Here is a 22531-nt window from a genome sequence, read left to right as displayed (position 1 = left end):
TTGTGCTTACTAGTAGAATCATTTAAGGACTTTAAATATACAATTAAAGCTTTATGTTCTTCTCTAAACCGTTCAGCTTGTTTCACAAATTAACATTGTATCAGTAACTTCTTTTTTCGAGATAGAATGAGCATTAAAAAATTAGAGTTGTTGAAGAAATAGATCGAACTTGAAAGGGCCTTTTTTCTAATATTTTTATTGGTTTTTGTTAAAACTATTTATTTCTCGAATACGTCTTAAACTGGGATATCTTAAATATCAAGTTTATACCTTTTGTCATTGGTTTTCAGGATTGTTCGTAGTAAAGATTCATAAAACAAAAAAAGTGGAGACGTTAACGCATTTATTCAGTGGTACAAAAATGATTTTATTGAGGATCAAACGTTAATCATGCAACGTGTAGTGATCGTTAAAGCTGGAGCAAAATAGAATATTTAAAGGTCTCCCAAGTGTCTCCTATACGACTGTGATTCTGGTTTACTTAATGCATCACTGAAGAGGAAATCACAAAGGGAGAGTACCCACAATGTGTAGTATAACGATCCCTATTTTACAGAACATTCGATACGTCTAGCTCTTGTATACTCGTCACGTCATGATAATGATACCAAACAGTCCAAATCTTAAGGGTATAGTTTTAGGCTTAGGTTATGGTTGGTAAGTTATGGTTGATGTTACATCAAAAAGAATAGAAAGTTTGAAGGACATTTTGAACTGTGTTTAAAAAGTATTAACACGATTTTTTACTGTTCCAGACTAACGAACTGGAAAGTAGTAAAATCGTTAGAATACAGAAATGATAAATAATTGCATACATTGTCATAAATAATATTATTTAGCAGTCACAATCAGTGCTCGTGTTTAATTGGGAGCAAAATTTGCATTAAATTTAAACCCCCTTTCTCATAACTTATGCTAGATTTAGATCACCCTCATACCATAGAGATCGCAAGTAAGCATAAATCTTGTTTCAAATCATTTGCCAATGCAAAAAATTTATAAAACTGCTGTATGTACGTTCCCAATTTTCCATCCATGCCGGTCGCGTGCTCAAGTTTTTTTTGGCATGGTTTATTGTTTTTCATAACTTTGTGCACTGCAGTAGGAGGGAGAGAGATCTCGAACGGGGTCGTACTGTCGTTTATTTGTGGGTCCGGGGCCCTGGTGTGTCCGGTCAGCGCATTGCATTTTCGAGTTTTTCCCTCTACAACACCAATACCTTGTGTGGAATCGTGTGCGGAAAGAAGGAAAAGCTCGTACACGTGCGTGCACGTTGCATTCTAAAAATGCACCCCATTTGCTGCTGCTGCTGCTGCTGCTGACCATGCAAGCCCGATAACCCCACGAATCGTGTCTCCTGGCCAATGTGTGTACCATGTAGCGGGCGATACATTTGTTAGCCCTTTGCTGCCGCACACGTGAAAAGAAGAAACAGCTGAAACGAACAAAAAAAAAACCCACAAGCACGAGGGGATCTCGTACGAATTAGTGGAGACCCTTAAATGCGTTTTAACCTCCCCAGGTGTGTGAGGCGAGTTTTTTCCCCCTTGTTGTTGTTTCGGTTTTTTTTTTGCTTCGTTCAAATGGATTAGCGCGGCTACTTAGCCATTGCGGCAGGCGTTCAGGCGTGGCGATTGAGAAGCGTTTGTTTTGCTGGGCTCGGCGTTGTTGCGCGCGACGCAAGAAGGGTGCACTCAAGAATGACCATTTGGGTAATAATAACTAATGGGGACACAATTGTAAGGGGGGGTTATTTTTTCGGTGTTGTTGCGTTTGTTCGCCCACAAACCGCTGTACGCGTGGTAAAACGAAACGAAGTGTTATGGTTTTACCAGTGAAAACGCGAAAAAGAAGCTTAACTGAGCATCTTTTTTTTCACTGAACCGAAATGCAATTATTTTTACCCCTTCCCGTGTCTCATGATCCAGCCAGGTACAGCTGCAATTGCGTACTCGATCGTTATCGGGTGTACAATCGGGGTGGCGCCCATTAACTGGGCATTTTTGTGTGTGTGTGTGTGGCTCGTCTTACGTTTTGGGTGGTGAGAATGTGGGGTTTTTCGTGTTTTGTTTGGGGAATTTTTGTAATTACGAAGTGAGCAGTTGTCAGTGGAGTTTTTAATTTGTTGGAAATTCTTAAACGAATAGTTGTTGTAGGGTAGCTTCTCAAACGTTCATTGATTATAATGTCTTGTTTTGTGCTGTTTCTATTGAAATGAGGAATATCCAACACTATATGTTTTTTTTTATTCAGGTAGAACGGCCTGGTCACTACTAATTAAAACCAAAATCATTATGTAAACCACAAACAATGTAAACCCGAATTGAATTGATGAGAATAATCGATATGATAATGCATCCAAATTGTTTATTATTCTATTATTCTTCATAAAGAGACTTAATATTAGGTAAGGATATAATCTTTTTTTCATCGTGAAACATTCCATTTTAAATCTCAATACAACAAGAACTTACAGTGGTGGCCATTAAAATAAGGTCATCTAACAGGAAATTTGAAACGAAAAATAATTTTTAACATTGTTTAAACGATGAACACTTCAATGATGGATTTGAAAATGTTAAATTGTGGAAATGTGAAAACAGTAACAAAATTTATTTAAAAAAATATTTGATTGAAATATACGTTCAATTGAAAAGACATTATCAAACAAATTATTGCTATTGTTCTTACTATTAAAATTAAAATATCAATAAAAAATCAAATGAAAGCACGAAACAAAACAAAAATCAATAAAAAGCATTTGAATAACAAAATGAAAAGGCAAGCAAAACGTGGCAATAATACTTGCTGTCATATAGAATCGTTTATTCTTTTACAAGTTGATTCGCATTCGCTCGTTTGGCAATTGGCCAAAGTGTCATAAGCTAAAAAAAAAGAAAAGATTTAATCTCTTTTCAAACCGAAACCAAACCAATCCACCAGACAACATAATGTCGCTAAAGTCACCATCTCCTACCAAGACACAGAAGGAGTTCGTCGCAGTGATTTGAGACGAACTGGCGACAAACATCCGAAATTGGCGAAAGCTTTACTTTTCTTGTCTTTATGCAGAAAAGTTTAGACTCGGTTTGCGGAAACTATCGTAACTTCCTGTTGGCTGAAGTGCTGTGGGTATGAAATTATGTGAAAACTTATCCAAGTGTCTGGGTCTCCTAAGGGGAAGCATGTCTGTATTTGATTGCAAAAAGGATTATTCGTGGAAAGGGAAGTTCAATGCAAATGTGGAATTGGAAGTTAAAAATATATTTTTAAAAATACACAAACAACGAACCTGATTTTTGTGCGCCTTTCAAACCTTTATTCATGATCTTTCTTTTTCTTGGGTTTATTTTCAGCTCATTGAATCGCTTTTACAACAACAAAAAAAGCACTAAACGTACACAAAGTGCCAACTACAACAGACGTCAGCATGCAGTAAAACAAATATTCAAATCGTGAGAACAACGAAATAGAACGATCAATTGCGATCTATCATACATTAGCAAGTAGAGATAAAAAATTAACGAGAGTGGGAAAAGTGTAATGGAAGTAGAATTAAACGTGCGCATAAATTAGTTTTTTTCTTCTGATAAATATTTTATTTTTGTTGTGCGTGATTGATTGTACATAAAACAAAACAAGCATCCAAACAAGGTGTTTAGTACGTGTGAGTGGAAAAGTAAATGCGCTGGTGTTCGTACACGTCAGAAAGGGCGCAAAAGTAAAAGTTCTATCACCCATTGGTAGAGCTTTTCCTTGGGAAACCTATCTGTATTTCTGTACAAAGATGAGTGATGGTGGCTGAAAACACTGCTGGTCAGTGGATTGCAAAAGTGTGTGTTTGTGTGTTGAATCAATCGTAATTAAAGTGATTGTTAGAAGGTGGGAAAGAAGCAGAAAAGCATAAGCACGAAATAACATACCTCGTTTTTGGGCAAAATGGATCTTGCGGGTGAAACTGGAACTACCTCGAGGCAGGCACGCTTCGAAGACTATCAGAAGATGAGTACCTCGCTGCAGAACTTGGCCACCGATCAACCGGATCATCATCACAGAACAAGGTAAGCCGACAAAGTGATATTTCATTTAATCTTGCTGTAAAGAAACGTATAAAAATCACAACATCAATTTTAAATTTTATCGTTGTTGAACCACATTCGGCTTGAACTCGATTCGATTCCTAACTATAAACTGGGGCAGGATCGAGAACATGAACGAGCCCGAAATCGCGAACGTTCGTTTAAGTCGTTGATGAAGGGAGAATTCTCTCCTTCTCTCTTGGTCACTTAAATTTATGCTGCTGCTCTCTTCGGTACGATTCGGTAGGTTACGCATGCGCTGAGCAAGTTACTGGAATGCAGGGAAGAGCAACTAGCATTTGATGGTTGATTTTGCGACAATGATAACAAAGGGAACAAGTCTTTCCTCGTTTGGAGGGATGAAATATTAAGCATTTGCCTTTATAATGTAGGCAAGTACTCATAAGCTGGGGCATTAAATCCACTGTACAATCATACGGTCATTCTTAAATTTGAAGAGAGATTATCAAAGTTTTTTTATCACTGCACTTATAGTCGTATTACACAGCGGCGAAAGGACAGAACCTGGTATCAAAGCACGTTCCCGTAGCAAGGACTGAGTATTAGTGATGGGTAAATTATAAATTTTGCCGGAGTCCGATTTCGCCGCCAGATGGAGCCGGAGTCGGAATGAGGGGGTGGGGTTTGAAAGGAGTGGGTCGGGGGGGGGGGAAGGTTTGGGGAAGGGGGTTAATCGGACTTAACCGGACTCGGCGGAGTCAATTTTGGTTTTTAGTCGGAGTCGGAATTAATTTTTCATACCCGGTGTCGGAGTGGATCCACAATTCCACTCCAGATTACATCAGTACTGACTATCCGGCTACGTGGTAAAAATAAGTCTAGTAAGCCATAAATGATCGGCCAAGAAAAAGAATGGAAATTAATTTTAATTAAAGGGCAAGAGCAAGAAGTATTTGCGAATTTGGAAGGAACACCATTCAGTTCAATAAGATAATAATCCCAAAGCAATGCATAATTAAAAATTAAGAAGTTTGGGTTTTGAACAACATCTATTAACGATTTAAAACTTCCAATTGTTGAAGCAAGATTTCCCTATTGATCGTCTTTCCAAAACACTGGATAATCCAGTTAGAAAATGACACATTATTAGTAAAGACTAAGTGAAACATGCGTTGAATGAAGAGTGGATGTAAACACTCGTCTGCCGCCTAAAGGAAAATTTGTGAAAGTCGATGTCAAGGAGACTAGAAGTAATCATAATTGCATATAGAAAGTCGACCTATGGTTACCTTGAACTTGGGTTATCTTTATTCGTACGTCAAAAGCCATGTCGATAAAGTACCTTTTGCTAATGTATAGAAGGAAATATAGAATGTTGAAACTGGTATTAATTTTACTAAACTATTCTACGGTTTATTTTCGAGCTAGTATGAGCTGATATATCTACTATAAAACCTAATCAATAAGTTTACTATCGTATGCCTCTTTATGAATTATACATTTTGCACACTCTTAATATATAATAAGCTAGTGCCTGTATAACTATTTCAACAATTTACATACTTACGTTTCTTGTGAACAAGTAAACGTATTGTTACCCTACAAAGGGTTATTTAGTTAAGGAATTAGGAAGATCGTTAACCGCGATCGTTAATGCGATGATAATAAATAAGCCACAGCTTATACTTTGCTCAATAAAAATGTGCTCCGTTCAATGGGAGGTTGTTTACCCCTGCTCTGGAGAGTAACAACCTCTCTCTCTCGACTTCTCTCTTATCGCTTACCATTCGCTCCTGTACGTACCGTTACTCCAGAGTACGCATCAACGCAAGCCTACGCTAGTGCAGCAACCGGAGTATGTAGCATCCCCAACATCCCCCAAAAACATTACAGTCGAGTGTTTCCACAGCGGTAGACGACTATGCCGCTCGTCGTCGTGTGTGTGTTTGCTAGTGCTTTGTGGGCCAGACGCGTCTGTACGTCTTAGCCAGGCCGTTTACTATACCACCCGCGCACACGGTACGTCCTCCCACGATCACCGTTCCACCGTTCGCCATGATTTTCTCTTACCGTCGCGGTGCGGATTTCGATCAGCAGCTGTGGGGCTGTGTGCGCGATTGTGTGGCCACAGTGTGGAGTGGTTTTTGTTGTTGCCGTTTCCCTTTCGGGTCGAAGATACCCTTGACGTGGTGTTGCTCAAGGCCTTCCCGGTTGTTTTCGGTTTGCTAGAGAGACCCGCTTATTGTTTCGATGTGTCTGTGCGTAGATTGGTAGAATCGCGGACAAGCTCATCACCCCCGACACAACCGTCAACTAGATCTGTCACCTGTGCCGTTGTGCAGGGCTTATGTGTGCGTGCATGAGAATCAATATCCGCCCATGTGTGTTCACTTCCTTTTTCGATGGTGCGTTACTGAATTAGCAGTGCGTGCGTTTTCGCTAAGTGGTGTGCGGATGCGTGCGTGCGTGCGTGCGTGCGTGCGTGTCGTCTCTCCTTTGTGCCGTACTGGACCATGCCGAGAGCTCTAAAACTGAACAGGTACGCGTCCGGTATCATGCGCTCGCGTTCACACACAAAAGAAGGTGCGATTAAGTGCGTCATTTTACTGCCACCTTCGCATTGCGAGATGATTTACAACGTGGAAGCCGTAAAACATTAATCGAGAAGTAAAGAAAAAAAACGCACACACATAACTTAGTAACGGAATTTCGTGACCCTTACCGCGACCGATCAACGTTTCGGGGTGTGATAAACATCCGTCTTTTCTAATGAAATTGAACATCCTCGACAAAGGGAGGAAGAGAGAGAGATAAAGCGCGAATTTATGAGCGAGAGCAAAATTTCGCATTTGCGAAAGGTTGTGCCCAAAAAAACATATCGCTTTTGTTTCGAGTGTGTTCGTGGCAGTTGTGTGTGTGGCTGTGGCCTAGATTAAGTGCTTCGATGGCTTCGTTTCGCCTGAGTGGCAGCTGTGTGCGACCTTTGGGCTGCGAAGACCTTGCGGAAAATAAACGAGTGAAGCTGGGTGGTTTTTTTTTGTGTGGTTACGATTCCCCTTTCGAAAACGGTATAACCTTTGAATGATCTTCTTTCGATCGATCGAAGCGGAAAGAGCATCCTTTTTACTGTGTGACTGTTTGTGGCGATGTGTAGAAGCGCGATAGTGACAAGAGGAAGGCAAAAGGAGCTTTCACCATTTATCATGTGTGGCTAATCTGTGAGCGCGAAACACCTGTCAAATGTGTCAAATGTAAATGGAATTACATGATCGTACCAAATGTCAGAAAAGGATCTGATGCAAATTGTTTAGTATATTGCATTATGACAAGTGAAATAATTAAATTGTGTTTCAATATGATAAAAATATAAAAGAAATTTCTAGTAGAGTTGTTATAGTAAATATGACTTATTCGTGTTTTTATATCTATAAAGTTGTAACTGGGATGGGTAGGAAATATGAAAATTAGTATTTGTTTTTATTTTACTCGTAGGTTCTTAAAATGTGCTTAAATTAATGGTAAACGATTTATTTTATACAAAAAAAAAAATCTCGAAACAATTACAACCTGCAAAAAACTAAAATCAACCATTTGTAGTGAGTGTCCTTACCGTCGAAAATTTGTGTGTTTGCGTTTGTCTGTTGAAGAAGTATTCCTTTCTGATCCTTTCTGGAGAGGATACAATACGCTGCAAAATTGGATAAACAACAGTGTAACGCGATCATTCAACGACAACCGACAGCGACTGCGGGCCACAACAACACAAGTGCAATGGTGTTTGTCGGGTCGTTTTTCGAACGCTGCTGCGAACCGCCGGACAAGCCAGCTCTGGAAAATGTCATCGTTAAGAAAGGGTGTGTATTATATTTGGTTCATTTCAACCATTCGTTGTTGGATGAACTTCAAGGATTTTACAAGTTTTCACAAAAGATTTTTTTCCTTAATTATATGGTTTTTAACGTATTTTTCCACATATCCACATGGAATCCAACAAAGTCTTTGAGACAAACATTTAATATTATACATGAGATATTGAAGAATTTAAAGAATCTTTGGAAACTGGAATTGGAAAAGAAACATCATCGTGCCATAAGTTTACATGACGATAAGCAAAGAGCTCCATCGTCATGCAATAAATGTACAAAGAATAGAATTTAATTCAACCAGATTGATGGAGTGATCAATTAATGAGTATATAGGGATCGATCGACAGCTTTATCAACCGTAAAGCCATCGTTTGACTTAGACATAATTAAGTACCTCATTCGACGCGATGACGTTTAGATAATGAAATCTTCCAGCGAGCCATTTACAGTACAAAGTATAAGGAGCTCTCATTTATCAAACAATCACGTACGCCGGAAACATTCTTCCCGGTGGCAGTTGCCACATTCAGACGATCTTGGGAAATTCCCACTTTTAGATGTTTGTATGCGATGTGCACAAATCACGCTGTTAGACACGTTTGTGGGATGTTTGAAGTACTTCTTGGTGGGTGATCAACTGGAATTGATACGAGAAGCTCATATAGAAGCGATCTGATCGAAGAGTTTCGGTGCGAGACACGAGATTATGTATGAGTATAAAGCTTCTATTAAATTAATATCACAAAGAAGCAAATAATGATGCAATATTATGATATTGCAGTTAAACATCCATTTATCCCTTAGAAGCTTCTTTACCAACACAAAGAACTAACTGGGCTACACTTCAATGACTTCGGTCGAACACACGAATCAATGGAGGATGTCAGTCAATTAGCCTCGGTGAATGCAAATGTGTCGAGGTGATAAGGCACACTGTAGCAATACAGCAGCACAGCCATCTTTCCTTCCGATCATCGGTCTCTTCCGTTCTGTTAAAGGAAAAAAAACGATTTCCCCGGCCTGCACTGTAATACGGGGTTTCGCTGTTTGAACCACGACAACAGTGGAATGATTAGCAAACGACCCGGGTGATTATCAGCCAGATTATACTGATATTGGTTAATGATCAAAAACAAAGCGAGCAAAAGGAAGGAATGTGTTTTTTTGCCGCCATTACGATTTGAAGCTTACCTCATTTTTATCAACTCATTCCATCAGTTGGTATAAGCTGCCCACAAGTCAATCAAGTTGTGGCTCTTTTGACATAAAATACGTTTCGTCTAGTCTTTACTACGTTACTTAACGATTTGTTTTAGCTTCTTTTATATACATTTTTAATTTATAAAGTTTTGTTAAAGTCATAATTTTTTTTCCTGAATGTTTTTTTCGCCGGCAAATTTCAACACATAAGTTGAGGCGCGAAACTTATCTAAGTCAAAAGACTAACTCAACAATTTCGACATTAGTGTCACCTTCGGTAGAGCGATGCTCTTTGACGATGGAAAACCAACCTACCCATCTTCAGTACCGTCCTCCCCATGAACAAACGAGTCAATCTATTCGGGGGGTAGTGCGGATTATTTGTTCGGAGTTCGTCTGAAAGTGGATCGACCTCAGCTCAAAGTTCCGCATTATCTTGTAATGTGTTCCCTTCTTTTTTTTTCGCTGCTAGCATTGTTGTGTGCGTGTGTGTTCGTTGGGTGGCCCTCTATTTCTCTGCTTCGTACGGGAAGGTTTCTGTACGTGAGATTGTCCCGTCACTTCCGACTGATAAGAGCATACAATCCGCTGGGAGTAGCGAGCCCTAGATGCCGTTCCCCATGCAGTTAACTTCCATGCACCTTTCCGCGGTGTTCGTGCCTTCCGAGTACCGCAGCCAGAGTCTAATAGACATCAACAAGTCCATGCGTCTTAATCGGATTATCGGTGGTGATTTGCTAGAACTCTAATGCCTTTGCTCTTTTCTCAATTTATACATGTGTGCGTGTGTTTGTGTCTGTTCGTTTTGATGTGATTTTAATGACAGATTGTCGTAAATATGTAAGAGGCAGGTTTTTAATTGATACAGGGCAGGCCAGAGTTTCCTTTAGAAACATGATCGAAGCGAGCGTTCTATTAATCGTTCCCTTTTAATCACCTACGTAAAGAGGAACGGGCACCCACATGTTGTTTAATTAAAACAAATCAAGTAGAAAAATCAAATATACATCATCTCACGGTACTGACCAAGGGGCCACAATTTATCCATCCAATAGTCCAAAGTCCGAGCAGCCAATTTTTCATTATTTACCGGAAACGATCAAAAGTACGGGAGGTTCGTTTCGTGTGTGTTGCTTTTGTTTTCAAGTCTTTCCAGTCACCTTGTCACGATAATAAATGCAAACAAAAAAAAGAGAAATACATTTTAAACGTACACAAAAAAAACAGAAAACCTTTAACGAGGTCGGGGTCGGCTTGTGGCTTGCGTTGAAAAAAGTGCTGCGTGTGGTGATTTTTGTTAAAAAGAAAATATGTTTTCATTTTTCAAACACTGCTGATTGGGCTGATGGACCGAATGCGTTGCGCTTGGTTGAGTTTTGAAATTTTGTTGTCGTTCGGGGTTCGAAAGGGATCGAATTTCTGGGTGGGGCGGGCGGTAGTGCTTTGAGTTAGTTGTTGTTACATTTTATTCAACTTACTTTTATCAACAACAGCTAAAGGTTAAGCTTGTTTTATTTATACCAACAAGTTTTTACAATTGTTTGTGTTTTGTAGGGAAGTATTGCATCTTACCACTTTCATCTTACTCTTTACACGGAGGATCACACACCTGCCACCTTGACTTCGGTCGATCTAACGTTGAAGGTCATTAAACTACCTTCTCTCGTTAGCAAGAGCATCAAATGCGAGACATCTTTCTATCGATCGTCGACAGGAAATGCATTTCACTGGCCAGGGGAGAGTAAAGAGCATTGTGGTTGGGCAGGGTGATCCATGGCGAAATATCAGTTGCGGGTGCATGCACACGGACAAACAGCTGAGACGGCAGCTAGATGGTGGTGTCACTGTTCAAAATTTGGCCTTCCTTTTTTCCAATATATTGAGGTCAAGTGCATTGAGTGAAGTTTGTTGGAGAAATAATTATGAAAATATGTATCTATTTCATATTTGATGTATTCGTAATGCCTGCCCGTTTATTAGCATTTTTTTTTGTAAAAGTTTTTAAGCTATAATTTGAAACTACCGTCTTATATATTACTAAATAATAATAAATAAATGGATTTTTAAAATCAAACAGCATTATAATAATAAATAGAGATACATAGAGAAAAGTTTGAAAAATAAATAAATATTTTGACGACGCCAATCGGGGACAATGGTATGGTAACGTTCCCCAGTGCAGTTGGTTTGAAGAATTTGGCAATTGGATAAGCGAGAAACCCGCTGACTGAAAATAGTTTTCTGTTCTCGTCTTTGTTAGGTTTCCGAATCTGTGGGAGTGCGAAAAAAACGCGTATATAAAAACAGAAAGGAAGATATAAAGAGAGAGAGAGACTAATAAAGAAAGACAGAGAGAGAGAGAGAAAGAGCGATTTCGCAACCATAAATTATACTTACGATGAATAGCTCAATATTGTAGTTGTACATACAATTTTCAATTTAGTAAATAGTTCTAAGTGCATACAACAAATTTCCTGTTTTTACTCTGAACATTATTGCTTAAATAGCAATACGGCCTCCTTATGAATATAAATATAACACTTAAATGCATTTTTTTATTTTTACTTTTGATTACAAAAAAATTTCAAACTTGCATAACATGGAAAAATTACCTATTTCAAGGAACAAAATCTGTTTTAAGAAAACTTTACTGTTGTAAACAAACTTTATTTACACCGACCGCCGCTGTCACTGCGGGTTTAATGTCGACATAAATGTAAAGATCTTGGCATTCGATCGGAACAGTTAGAACCGTGGTGAGTTTAGGTTTGCGAAAAAACTTATAAAATGGGCGGGATCACAAACAGCGAACCTCTTTTGTAGAAAATCGGCAAGGAATAAAGTTACTAATTTTTTGGTTCGCAATAGCGTTCCTAAAGAAAGTCTGAAAAAGCCGCGTTTTTCTACATTTACAAAGAATGTTCTTTTGAGATATTTTAAAAGATGGTAAAAATTCCAATGTTTTCATTGTGTTGTGTTGTAATTTATTGCTTTTCGCATACCCTTTGTTTCAATTTATTTGCGATATTGTTATTAAACTTCAACAAATCACAATGGTCAATAAACACGTGATCCCAATTGCGTCGCGCACCCGGACGGTGATTGTTTTGCACGGTAAGGAGTGCTTCCGTACGGTCAAGAAACGATCAACAAACAAACAAAACAAATAAACACGCACAATCGCAGCAGACACAAGCGTCGGTCCGCGCAAAATGGCGTTCAATCTCTCGTTCGATGACCGATCCCGTGCCATGATCGTGGTTTTCCATTTGCTGTGCGTTCTGATGGTCAAAGACAAAGAGTCGGCCCGCATTTAAATCGCAAGGTAAGAATACACTCATGAAGCTGGAACCAACAACCAGCAGAAAATCACATCAGATCGCATGTCAACGCGATCGTACGTCACAGTGTGGCGCGGCGTGGAAGAAAAGAGTGCAAAATAGACGAAGACCGATCACTGCCATGCCGTATTCGCTGCCGTTGTTTGAAACTGGAACCTTGGTGAGAGTGTTCGAGAATAGCACAATTTCGCGACAAAGAGACCGTGTCGTTATTAGCGCGACAGAGGAGAATGTCGTATTGTGTAACTAACGGTAAACTCGCGTGTGGATGAGTTCCCGTTTTCGATGTACAGCATTCGCTTATCGAACATCAGCATCAGGATGAGATGTAGAGAATGGACATGGACGTGACGAAGCTTGAAGGCAACCGTTAAATAACTTTAGATGAAGGTGATGTGTTGTGTCGCAGCCCCGCTTGAAGTGTTAATGAGTGGATCGAAGAAAGGAAGTTCGATCTACAGTCGATCATAAAGTAAGGATACCGTACTTTTCCGCAAACCGCTGTTCTAATCAAGGAATTACAGTTCGCATCGGTATGTTGTACAATTTTTGCAATATTTAAATTATAATTAAAATATAGGACACATTTCATGAGGGACTTTTATAGTACAATGTAGACTACGCATTTTTAATGACATTGGAACTCTCCTTGCCTTGTTTATCAATAAATCGCGGAAATCAAAATACCGAAAAATATTCTTCGCAATAACGTACTAGGCATAAAATAATGATTTAACACATGAGAGATCTTCACGAGTCTGACGAACGATGAAATCCAATAATTTAAAAGTCTCAAAAACTTCACCGACTTCCTGTTGGTTAGACACTGTGCTGAAAGAATGTTAGAAACTATAAAGAATTCTTGGAAAAACAAACATAAAGAATGATTAAAGCAAGAATAGTTATGGGAGGTCACTATAGAATATTCGTCAGTATTCGTATAATAATATTCGTAGCTCCAGATCATTTAGAACAGTGATCTCTAACCTTTAGTCTGCGGACCACATGAGGATATCGAGATAGGCGTTTTCCGATATAAACAAACATTGAAGTTAGTGATTTTATATTACACCATTTAAGGAAAAAAATTGGATTTTAATGTGTTTAATTCAATAAATATTTAATAATTTTTGTTATTGTTTCCATTCACAAAGTTGTCCAAAATAGTGGAATACATTACGAGTGTAAAATAATTATTTTAACTGCGAAGTACCAATTAAAACAATGCAATGCGGAAATAACAGTTCTAAAAGGAATTCGATTTATGAACTGTACAACCAACCGACGCCAAAAGAGGCTTTTAACAGTTGCAAAAATAGCAGCTCTTTTGAAGAGTGGGGTAAATGGGTATTAGGGCCAGAGATTCCAGTGCTGATGGAAGTTGCAATACTAAAATCCATGCATCTCTCACTAAAAAGCCTGGGAAGCACTAATTTAGAAGACACCAGGATACCTGTAGGTATTAATTATTTCTTGTAATGTAATGAAATCGTCGAAGAAAGTATTGAAAGTCAAGTGCAGCTTAAACTAAGTAGTAGAATAATAAATTTGCAAACCTTTCATTATATGGCGATCAAGAACTATTTTATCACAAAAAAGGAAAAGGAATGATGATGTTGGCTGTTAAGGGAGAAACAAATATTATCAAGTGCTGTAGTCAATGATGTGATAAACAACATGAAACAGCCGCATAGAAATAAGCGTTACAGGATCTTAATTTTGATATCCACTGCCAATGATGTCCGTAAGAACCTAGATATTTTTGCTAATAAACTGATTCGTTTTTCATATCAACTGATAATCGTTTATTGAAGATTTCTATTCTAGTTCAATGATAAAAATACTACATATAAAAAAAGTTTGTGGTAAATCTCCACGAAATCTCAGTTTCTTTGCAAGGTTTAAGCCTAGAAAAACAAAACTCGGCTAGGTCCACCTCCCACCACACCACCCAAAATAAAAGGTCGATGAAATGTTTACTGCGTAGATGGTAGCAAAACAACACGCACGTAAGATTGACGTGTAGAGTAAGTGAAATATTGGCGCGCAGACGTATTTGGGGAGTACCGTTTCGTGCGTGCAATTTTTATGCGGTTCGTCTTCTTTCTTTTTTATCCATTCCACACACACACACACACACCGTACGGGGTGCCGTCGCATGATAATGCTTCGGGGTTTTTGCTTCGCAATCGTCTGTATACATACATATCGCAATTGCCACACATAAATCGATTGGCCGGGCCGGCTACCGAAGTTTTGTGTTTGCAAAATTTGGTTCGTGTTTGCGTCGCGTTGCTACTAATAAGATATCCCGGCGTATACACCTTTTGCTGTAGAGGGGTCGTTGAGATTAGGCAACCAAAGCCAGAAAGCGAAAGAACCAACAAAGCAAAAAAAGCCTCAAGCGATATTGGTGGCGCCTATGCTTTTTGGCAGGTGGCATGATAGATAGCACCCGAAAAGGGGAAAGTGATTTATGGGAAAATAGTTTTCCCTGGCCCTGGAGGGTTGCTAAGGAATGGAACACAAATGATATGTAGATAGCAGTAGAGAACTAAGTCCCGTAAAGTCTAGCCAACGATTAGCATTGCGGATTTCTTTGCGTAGAAATAATTTTTTTGGTTGGTCCATAAAATCGTCTCTCAGCCCTTCAACATGGATGGATTGGTAAACGCTTTTCTTGGTATGTTATTCCGGATTCTTGTGTGTTTGAGGTTGTATAATCGGAGCTTGTTTTGACAACCTATTTCTTTTTTGATTTGAGCAAGGGTGAACCGAGTTGTAGACATATTAAAAAATAAAAACCAAATCTTCCAAATGAAGAAATAAAGGGCCCTAAGCTACACCTTTTCCAACTCCATTAAACCGTTCGCCACACGGTTTTTCATGCGATTGTCTAAAGATGTGTATGTTTTATTCCGTGTTTCCAATGGTACACATTTGGTGGCCGATACGAAATAGATGACGGTGGCATATGAAATGTAAACGCTATCGAAATATCGTCTGACCTACACTCACATCGATGGCCACCGACAACAACCTGCTTCGCACGCGGGGTTTTTGCTGTTGCTGCTGACGCGTTTTTAAGGCTGTTGGCAAACAACAACCGTTCCCGCACCACAAATGGCAACCACGACCGAGACTGATAAGATAAAGCCAACATCATCATCATCATCATCATCACCATCATCACCACAACACACAGCAGTGTTGTTTGTGTGCCGTTCGCTTTTTTGCGAATCGATGCGGATTTTTACCGCATCGGTTCGATTGAGAGTAATGAGGTCTTGTTTTTCTACGCAACGATTTAATTTAGATAAAGTTGACAATTTCGACCTTAACAAGATGTTCTTTAGGGTAAAATTGTAATATTTAAAATTATAGATATTTTTTGTAAGGTTGGATTTTTATGTTTATGGTCGTTCAAGTCCTCCAAATCCACAAAAATAGATAACAGTATACACTTGCATACCATTGCAGTAGTATTTTGAAGATATCTATAGAGCATCATTTACGCTTCTAATTCTTACCTTTAACCGATACTGCCCTTGCCTGATCCGTAGTTCTACCAATAATAAAAATGAAGAAGACTGTACCACATCTGTTTTCCAGTTTCTGTTTGGTATTTTAGAATAGGCATTGATACGGACCTGCCTGTGTAACACTTGTTCAGCACTGCTTTTTCACTGCTATTTTGCGAGAACGGAAAGTAGCCACTGAAGGTTGTGATAAGATTTTTATTGCACCCTACAGGCCCATACAAGGAAGTGTAACGTGTACGTTAAAGAATGTCACTGTCACGCCAGTCGTACATGTTTGAGCAATAGAGACCCGATAGTTTGGGTTAAAGCAAAATGTGAACCTTATTATATGCAATACTTTGCAAGGTTATTTCTGACCAGCAAATCCGATCGGTGTGAGTTGATCTTTTATAGTGGGCCTTATTCAACCGGCACGAACGCATATAATCGGACAATAAATTTTATGTTTTAAAATTACTGCACGCTGTTCTAGAGTGAGTTGAATGTATTTAAAAAACTCTTTTTGATCATCTTTTTCTTGGCTTGGCTGGTCACCCCAGGCTTTGTTCCGAGAGCCGGTTCAGATGAGATTTGGTCCACGATTTTCAGTGTCGGTTTTCGGTTAAACGATTATTAAAATCTATTCTGAATTATTAAAATTATTAAAATCTATTCAGTAATATAAAGTCTCCAATATAAACTGTACCAACACGAACATGAACTAATCTTCTTGTTATATCTTCTTTATCGTTTACCATTTAGCATGATGTCTATCCAAGAGGAGCTGGATCAGCTGGGATTGAACAATGAGCACCAGCAACCGGCACCACCGTACCCGGCCATCTTTGGCAGTGAGTATCACCATCAGCAGGCGGCCAACACGGACAGCAGTCCGGACTATATGCATCACCATCATCACCACCATCATCCAGCGATGTGTGCGAACGGTTGGCCCCAGCTACCGATGGGTATGGTGGCGGCCGGTGGTGCCGGTGTCGGTCCGGTAGGTGTCGGTATCGGTGGTGTCGGTGTCGGCATGTCCAACAAACCGGCGGCATCCGGTTGGATGGATGGGCTGTTCGGTTGCATGCGACCGGTACTGTCGCTGATCGGCAAAAGCCACATCATGGAGATGAAGAACAAACAGACTGAGGATTGGGAGATTCCGTACGAAACGATCACGGACATGGTGTGGTTGGGCAGTGGGGCCCAAGGTGCCGTATTCTGTGGCAAGCTGCGCAACGAGCTGGTCGCGGTCAAGAAGGTGCACGAGCTGAAGGAGACGGATATCAGGCATCTGCGCAAGCTGGATCACGAAAACATCGTGAAATTCAAGTGAGTTTCAATGGAACGAACATGGTGCTATTGTAGATGGCCGGATTGGAAGGGTTCGAATGCACGACACTGGGATGCGTGTGTCACGTGCACCGGATCTTGCTGGTTTAGTACGGGTGTGGAGGTAGTAGCCGATTTCCGGTGCTGGTGCCTATGTGAATCGCCAACAAGGAGCCAGGTTTTGCGCTAGGTCAAAGCTATTTATAGCCGGCCTTCTGTCGCCTTCTGTACTAGGTTTTTTTTAAATACACTTCTGTTCTACAACTCTATCGCTGTTTCTTCTGCTGGCCAGAGAACAGGCGCTATTAACCCTTCAGTGAAGGATGTTACACGCTAAAGATACATTTTATCATTTAAATTAAAATAATTATTCTTGTTTTATTTTGGTAGAACATTTTAACATTTCATTACTTGCCAGATTACATTTTTCTTTGTATTGATTGATGAAAATGTTTCAACATATTTTTTAACACTAGTATATAATTTTAAATTGTTGTTTGAACACTAAAAGAGCTGTTTTTTGTGTAAGTTAAATATCATATGAAAATGTATGACTTCAAGAAATGTACCAATTTCTTCAAATCAAACGTAACTTAACGTTCACTTTTCGAACGTTCTTGAAGAAAATTAGATTTGATTTAAAACTGTAAACTATGCAATTGATTTAAACTACATTAGTTTATAATGAACTAATGGGCTTCAAACGAATGTTCACACTTTTGTACCTTGAAGGGTTAAACCGCTAGAATGGCTGCATAATTTATGTGAGCCCCTGTGTGCTAGCGTGTCTCGCGTGACCTACCGCACCCTAAATTCCGCCCATCCAAATGCACCTTGCACGATGGTCCATCGTCAGTTTATCGCCATGCTGAAACTTCCGGTTTGCAGTTTTAAAACAAACCCCCCCCGTACCATATTACTTATTCGCTTTCTGTGCTATTTTGTTCTCTCTATTCCATTCTATGGACCTGACCTGAATATTCGTCTTCAACGCCGGCAGAGGAGTGTGCACCCAGGCGCCAGCATTCTGCATCATCATGGAGTACTGTCAGCATGGTTCCCTGCACAAAAAGCTGCAGGACAGTGGTGGAATCATATCGCCCCAGCAGCTCGTCTCCTGGTCGCAGCAGATCGCACTCGGCATGCAGTACCTCCACACGCACAAGATCATCCATCGCGATCTGAAAAGTCCCAAGTACGTATTGCGTTTGACCGTGGGAGTGTCGAGATAATGGAAATGCTGGGTACCCGGATCGCGAAAATGTAGTACAATCACAATAGGCTCAGTTAGGACTTTCCAAGTGTAGTTAAAATCGAACTGAAGGTCTCCCCTCACGTCTCTCGATTTGAAAGTTCGTTCCATTCACAATCTCACAACACAGACACAGAAACGTAGCAGGTACAGCTAAATAGGTTTAATTATCTTGTCTTCGTTGTTTTACAAATCCATGACGTTTTTGGGTACGGGTGGGTACACATGCGCATTTTTTTTTTTCGGTGGTTGATTAAAGGCAACACAGTTAACAACCCGGAATAAAGTTTTGTAGATACCACCGTGTACCATCGTCGGTAGGGCAGAGAGTGTGCAATTTTATGAGTTTTCGTAGGAGTTTTGCACGTTTGCCTTTGCAGGCGTTGAGAAGATGCCAGGGGAAAACTTAATGAAAGTACAAACTTTCATTTCGCGCCGAGGTAGAGTTGGTGCAGGAAAAATTGGATCTTCCCTGTGAGAGACGGTTGGTTTCCTCGATGAAAGATTTAGATATCACACGGATTTTGTGCTTATCAGGCACTACAATTGTGTAGTGGTTTTGCACTATAGTTGGAGGAAATTTTACGAACATAGCGTTCAAACGTCTGTTAATTTCTTAGTATCGGCCTTAATGACAAATATTTCAACACCCGAAATTTCCTCCTAAATTTAGATTTCTTATGTCTCATTTGTATGTTAAAGGGGTCATCCGGTAACATTGATATATGATATGTTCACAAGATTTTAGCGAATAACTCATAGATTCTTATAGTTATTGTATCGGTTCTTCCTTTTTTGCATATCTAGCTTACTATAGTGATTTTGTTATCTAACTCGCTTGGTGTTAAAATAGGTTTATTATGAAGGTAAAAATATGCGAACTATAAAAAAAGAGCTCTTTGTAGGCCCAACATTCATCAGTTCTGCTATTTCAAATATTCCTATCATTAAAAACCATCGAAATTTTTGTTTTCGAACGTGAAAAACTCTGTGTGACCTTCACCACAAAACGTCTTATGACGTCTTCGAAGGCCGCATCCGTTCACCAATGAATGCCTTTTCCAACTGGTACGTGTACGCATGTATGTGCAGAAGTTGTTGGGAAAATCCAAAAATTGATCCACCCGGAACTATGGAATGCCCGGCAGTACTTTTTGTTTTTGGTTTTCCTCTCCAAAAACCGGCAACTTGAGCAATCACGTACCGCATGGTGCGTGGTGGATGCTAGTACAAGAAGGCTCAATAGAGGAGACACACACACACACACACGCAGACACAACCATATACGATCGTTTACTGCTTTCGTAACGAAAGGAAACGCATGCGTATGAAAAAAGCCATCATCTCACTATGCACGAGGCACCGTCGCGTGTTTTTGCTACGGGAAAAGGAAAAATAAAAGGGAAACCGAAGGGAAGGCCAGTTTCTTTGGTCCAGTTTCCAGTTTCGTTCCTTGCGTTTACTAGCATCGGATGACGTCATGAATATGCGTCTTTTACGGGGAATGTTCTTATGCAATTCAAACCGTGACGTAATGGCAACGGTTTTCTCCGCACCGATAGTAATGTGATTCATTCATCCTTACTATATTCGTACATAGATGGGCGGAAGAAGAATGTTAGAATGTTTGTTTAATTAAATTAATTTGTTTGTTTACTTCATTTACCTTTGCTCTCTAGTATTCTGATCGGTGAAAATGAAGCGATCAAGATCAGTGACTTTGGTACGTCGCGCGAATGGAACGAGATCAGCACGAAGATGAGCTTCGCCGGTACGGTGGCTTGGATGGCACCAGAAGTGATCCGCAACTTGCCGTGTAACGAAAAGGTCGACATCTGGTCGTACGGTGTCGTGCTGTGGGAGCTGCTTACCGGTGAGGTCCCGTACAAGAATGTCGACTCGTCGCAAATCATTTACGGGGTCGGTAGCAACTCGCTGTACCTGCCAATACCGGACACGTGTCCGGAGGGTTTCAAGCTGCTAATCAAGCAGTGCTGGAGCACGAAGCCACGCAACAGGCCTTCGTTCAAAATTATCCTGACGCATCTGGACATTGCGGGACGGGAACTGTTGGCGGCATGCGAGAAGGAACAGTACGAAGCGTACTACCAGTCGCAACGTTCGTGGCGCGAAGAAATCCGTGGCCACATGCAAAAGATAACGAGCAACGGGATGGACATCCAGAAGTACGAGCAGGATCTGATACAGAAGCGGAAGGATGAGTGGAAGCATGCGCAGCACATACGGATGACGTACGAACGGAAGCTGGAACGGACGAATATGCTGTGCCTACAGCTGTCCACGTTCATTGCAATGTTGGAGCAGAAAGAGCAGGAAATTCTCAAGTAAGTGTTGCATATTTGTACTAAAACGCAAACGCAATAATTTTGTACTAAATTCCTTCTTAATTCCTTTTCTATATTAAAAGGCGCGAAAAACAACTTGCACCAGAGCAGCGAAAATGTGGCTTCCTAAAACGTGGTTCGGACAAATCGAATCGCAAACGACCGTTTAGCTTTCCCTCGATGGCCGCTTTACCGGGCCGTGCGTACGGTGAATCAACGACCCCTAGTCCAACGGCGGCCGGTGTCACACCGGCAAAGGCAACGCTTTACGCTGAACTCAACCCTTCCGGTAATCAGGGTGCAAGGTCGGTCGTTGTGACTGCAGCTCCACCGCCACCGTACAATACACTAGCGCCACTACAACAGGCATCAGCTACGCCAGTATCTGGCTCGATAAATTCGGACCCGACAGCAGCTCCGTCACCGATGGCACCAACGACAACCTCTTCTGGCAGGGTTAAAAAGCTACGTCATCGTCGAGTTGGTTCGGGTACGATAAACTGCAGTCCGAAGTGTAGTCCGTGCCGGGATCGCCGTGTACAGAGTGAACCGGAATCGCGTAATGTTAAGCTGGTGGACACGGAAACGCAAACCGAACCGATGGACATCAGTGAACCGGATGCGAGTCCGAGCCCGAATGTAGCTTCCAAGCGCATGTCGGCCAGTTTGCGCGAAGAGGAGGAAGAGCAGGACGAGGAGGAGAAGGTGGAGACTGAGATAATTGAGGAAGCGTTGAGACGGTTAAGCGTTAGCGAGCGACTTGCCGCGGACCGGGTTCCGGTGGAAATGCGCGCCAGTGCGTACCGATGTAGTAGCAAGCCACAGTCGGAAGATGACGGGGAAGTGCCTGAGGATGAGGAGAATGGAAATTCGATTTCGATCTCGACGATGACGAATAGCCGGAGCAGTGACATGATGACGACGAGTGGTGGTGGAGTACCGGTGACCGGTTCCGAGCAGAATTACCGATATATCCGACGGCAGCAGAGTGCCGGGCATCAGCAGCAAGAAGACCTGCAGGAGGAGGAAGCGGATGGTGATGTGGAGGAGTATGACGATGAGGAACGGGAAGACTCGAGTCCCGACCCGATCATGGACGCAATGAATCGTAACGAGCGGTTCGATCGGGTCTGCAGCGATGACGACAAGATCGATACGCTCGATCGGAAGGTTACCATCATCTCGGAGAAGCTGCAGCAGAGTGCCGCGTACGGGAATCTCCTTAACGACAACAACGTCATCGTGTACCGGGCTGCCCTGAAGCAACCGAACCACGGAGGCAAAACGATCCTGCTGAAGCATCCGGGTGCGGGAAGCAATTTAAAACCGGCCGGTGCTGCTGGTGCTGGGATCGGTGCTTATATGTACAGTGGACCGCATGCCGTTGGTCTTGGTGGGTCGCCAGTTGCGGATGCGAAGGTACGCGGCGAGAAGGTGGACCATGAGCCAAAGGAAGATGAAAGTTGGACCGATGAGGAAGGTGAAGAACCGGACCAAAACACATACTATGTGCTACGTCGCAAGAGGTAAGCATTATTACACGGCTATGACTCAGCGTCACGATAAGGAGATGTGTATCGGGTTTGATATGTGCGTCGCACAATAGGTCCATCTTTGTTAAAAACAAGTAG

The 22531-nt window shown here is 41.0% G+C and overlaps 1 protein-coding gene across 3 annotated transcripts in view; it reads left to right on the top strand.

Moving 5' to 3' along the window:
* The window catches only part of LOC125771940 (mitogen-activated protein kinase kinase kinase 12), a 30054-nt gene that overhangs the window by 4024 nt on the left and 3499 nt on the right, over positions 1-22531 (top strand). The window contains exons 1-6 of one of the 3 annotated variants that reach the window (XM_049443146.1): positions 5723-6059; positions 7638-7894; positions 16731-17303; positions 18304-18498; positions 20235-20900; positions 20984-22426. In XM_049443146.1, the coding sequence (XP_049299103.1) occupies positions 7812-7894; positions 16731-17303; positions 18304-18498; positions 20235-20900; positions 20984-22426 (2960 nt within the window). In that variant the 5' untranslated portion in view covers positions 5723-6059; positions 7638-7811. Of the gene's footprint in view, positions 1-3356; positions 4062-5722; positions 6060-7532; positions 7895-16730; positions 17304-18303; positions 18499-20234; positions 20901-20983; positions 22427-22531 lie in introns of those variants that run through there. The other 2 variants (XM_049443145.1, XM_049443144.1) reach the window with 2 other exon arrangements.

This window comes from Anopheles funestus, chromosome 3RL, assembly GCF_943734845.2.
Source record: "Anopheles funestus chromosome 3RL, idAnoFuneDA-416_04, whole genome shotgun sequence".
Classification (NCBI taxonomy): domain Eukaryota; kingdom Metazoa; phylum Arthropoda; class Insecta; order Diptera; family Culicidae; genus Anopheles; species Anopheles funestus.
Note: the sequence above shows the minus strand (reverse complement) of the source record. Positions and strands in the feature narration are given on the sequence as shown.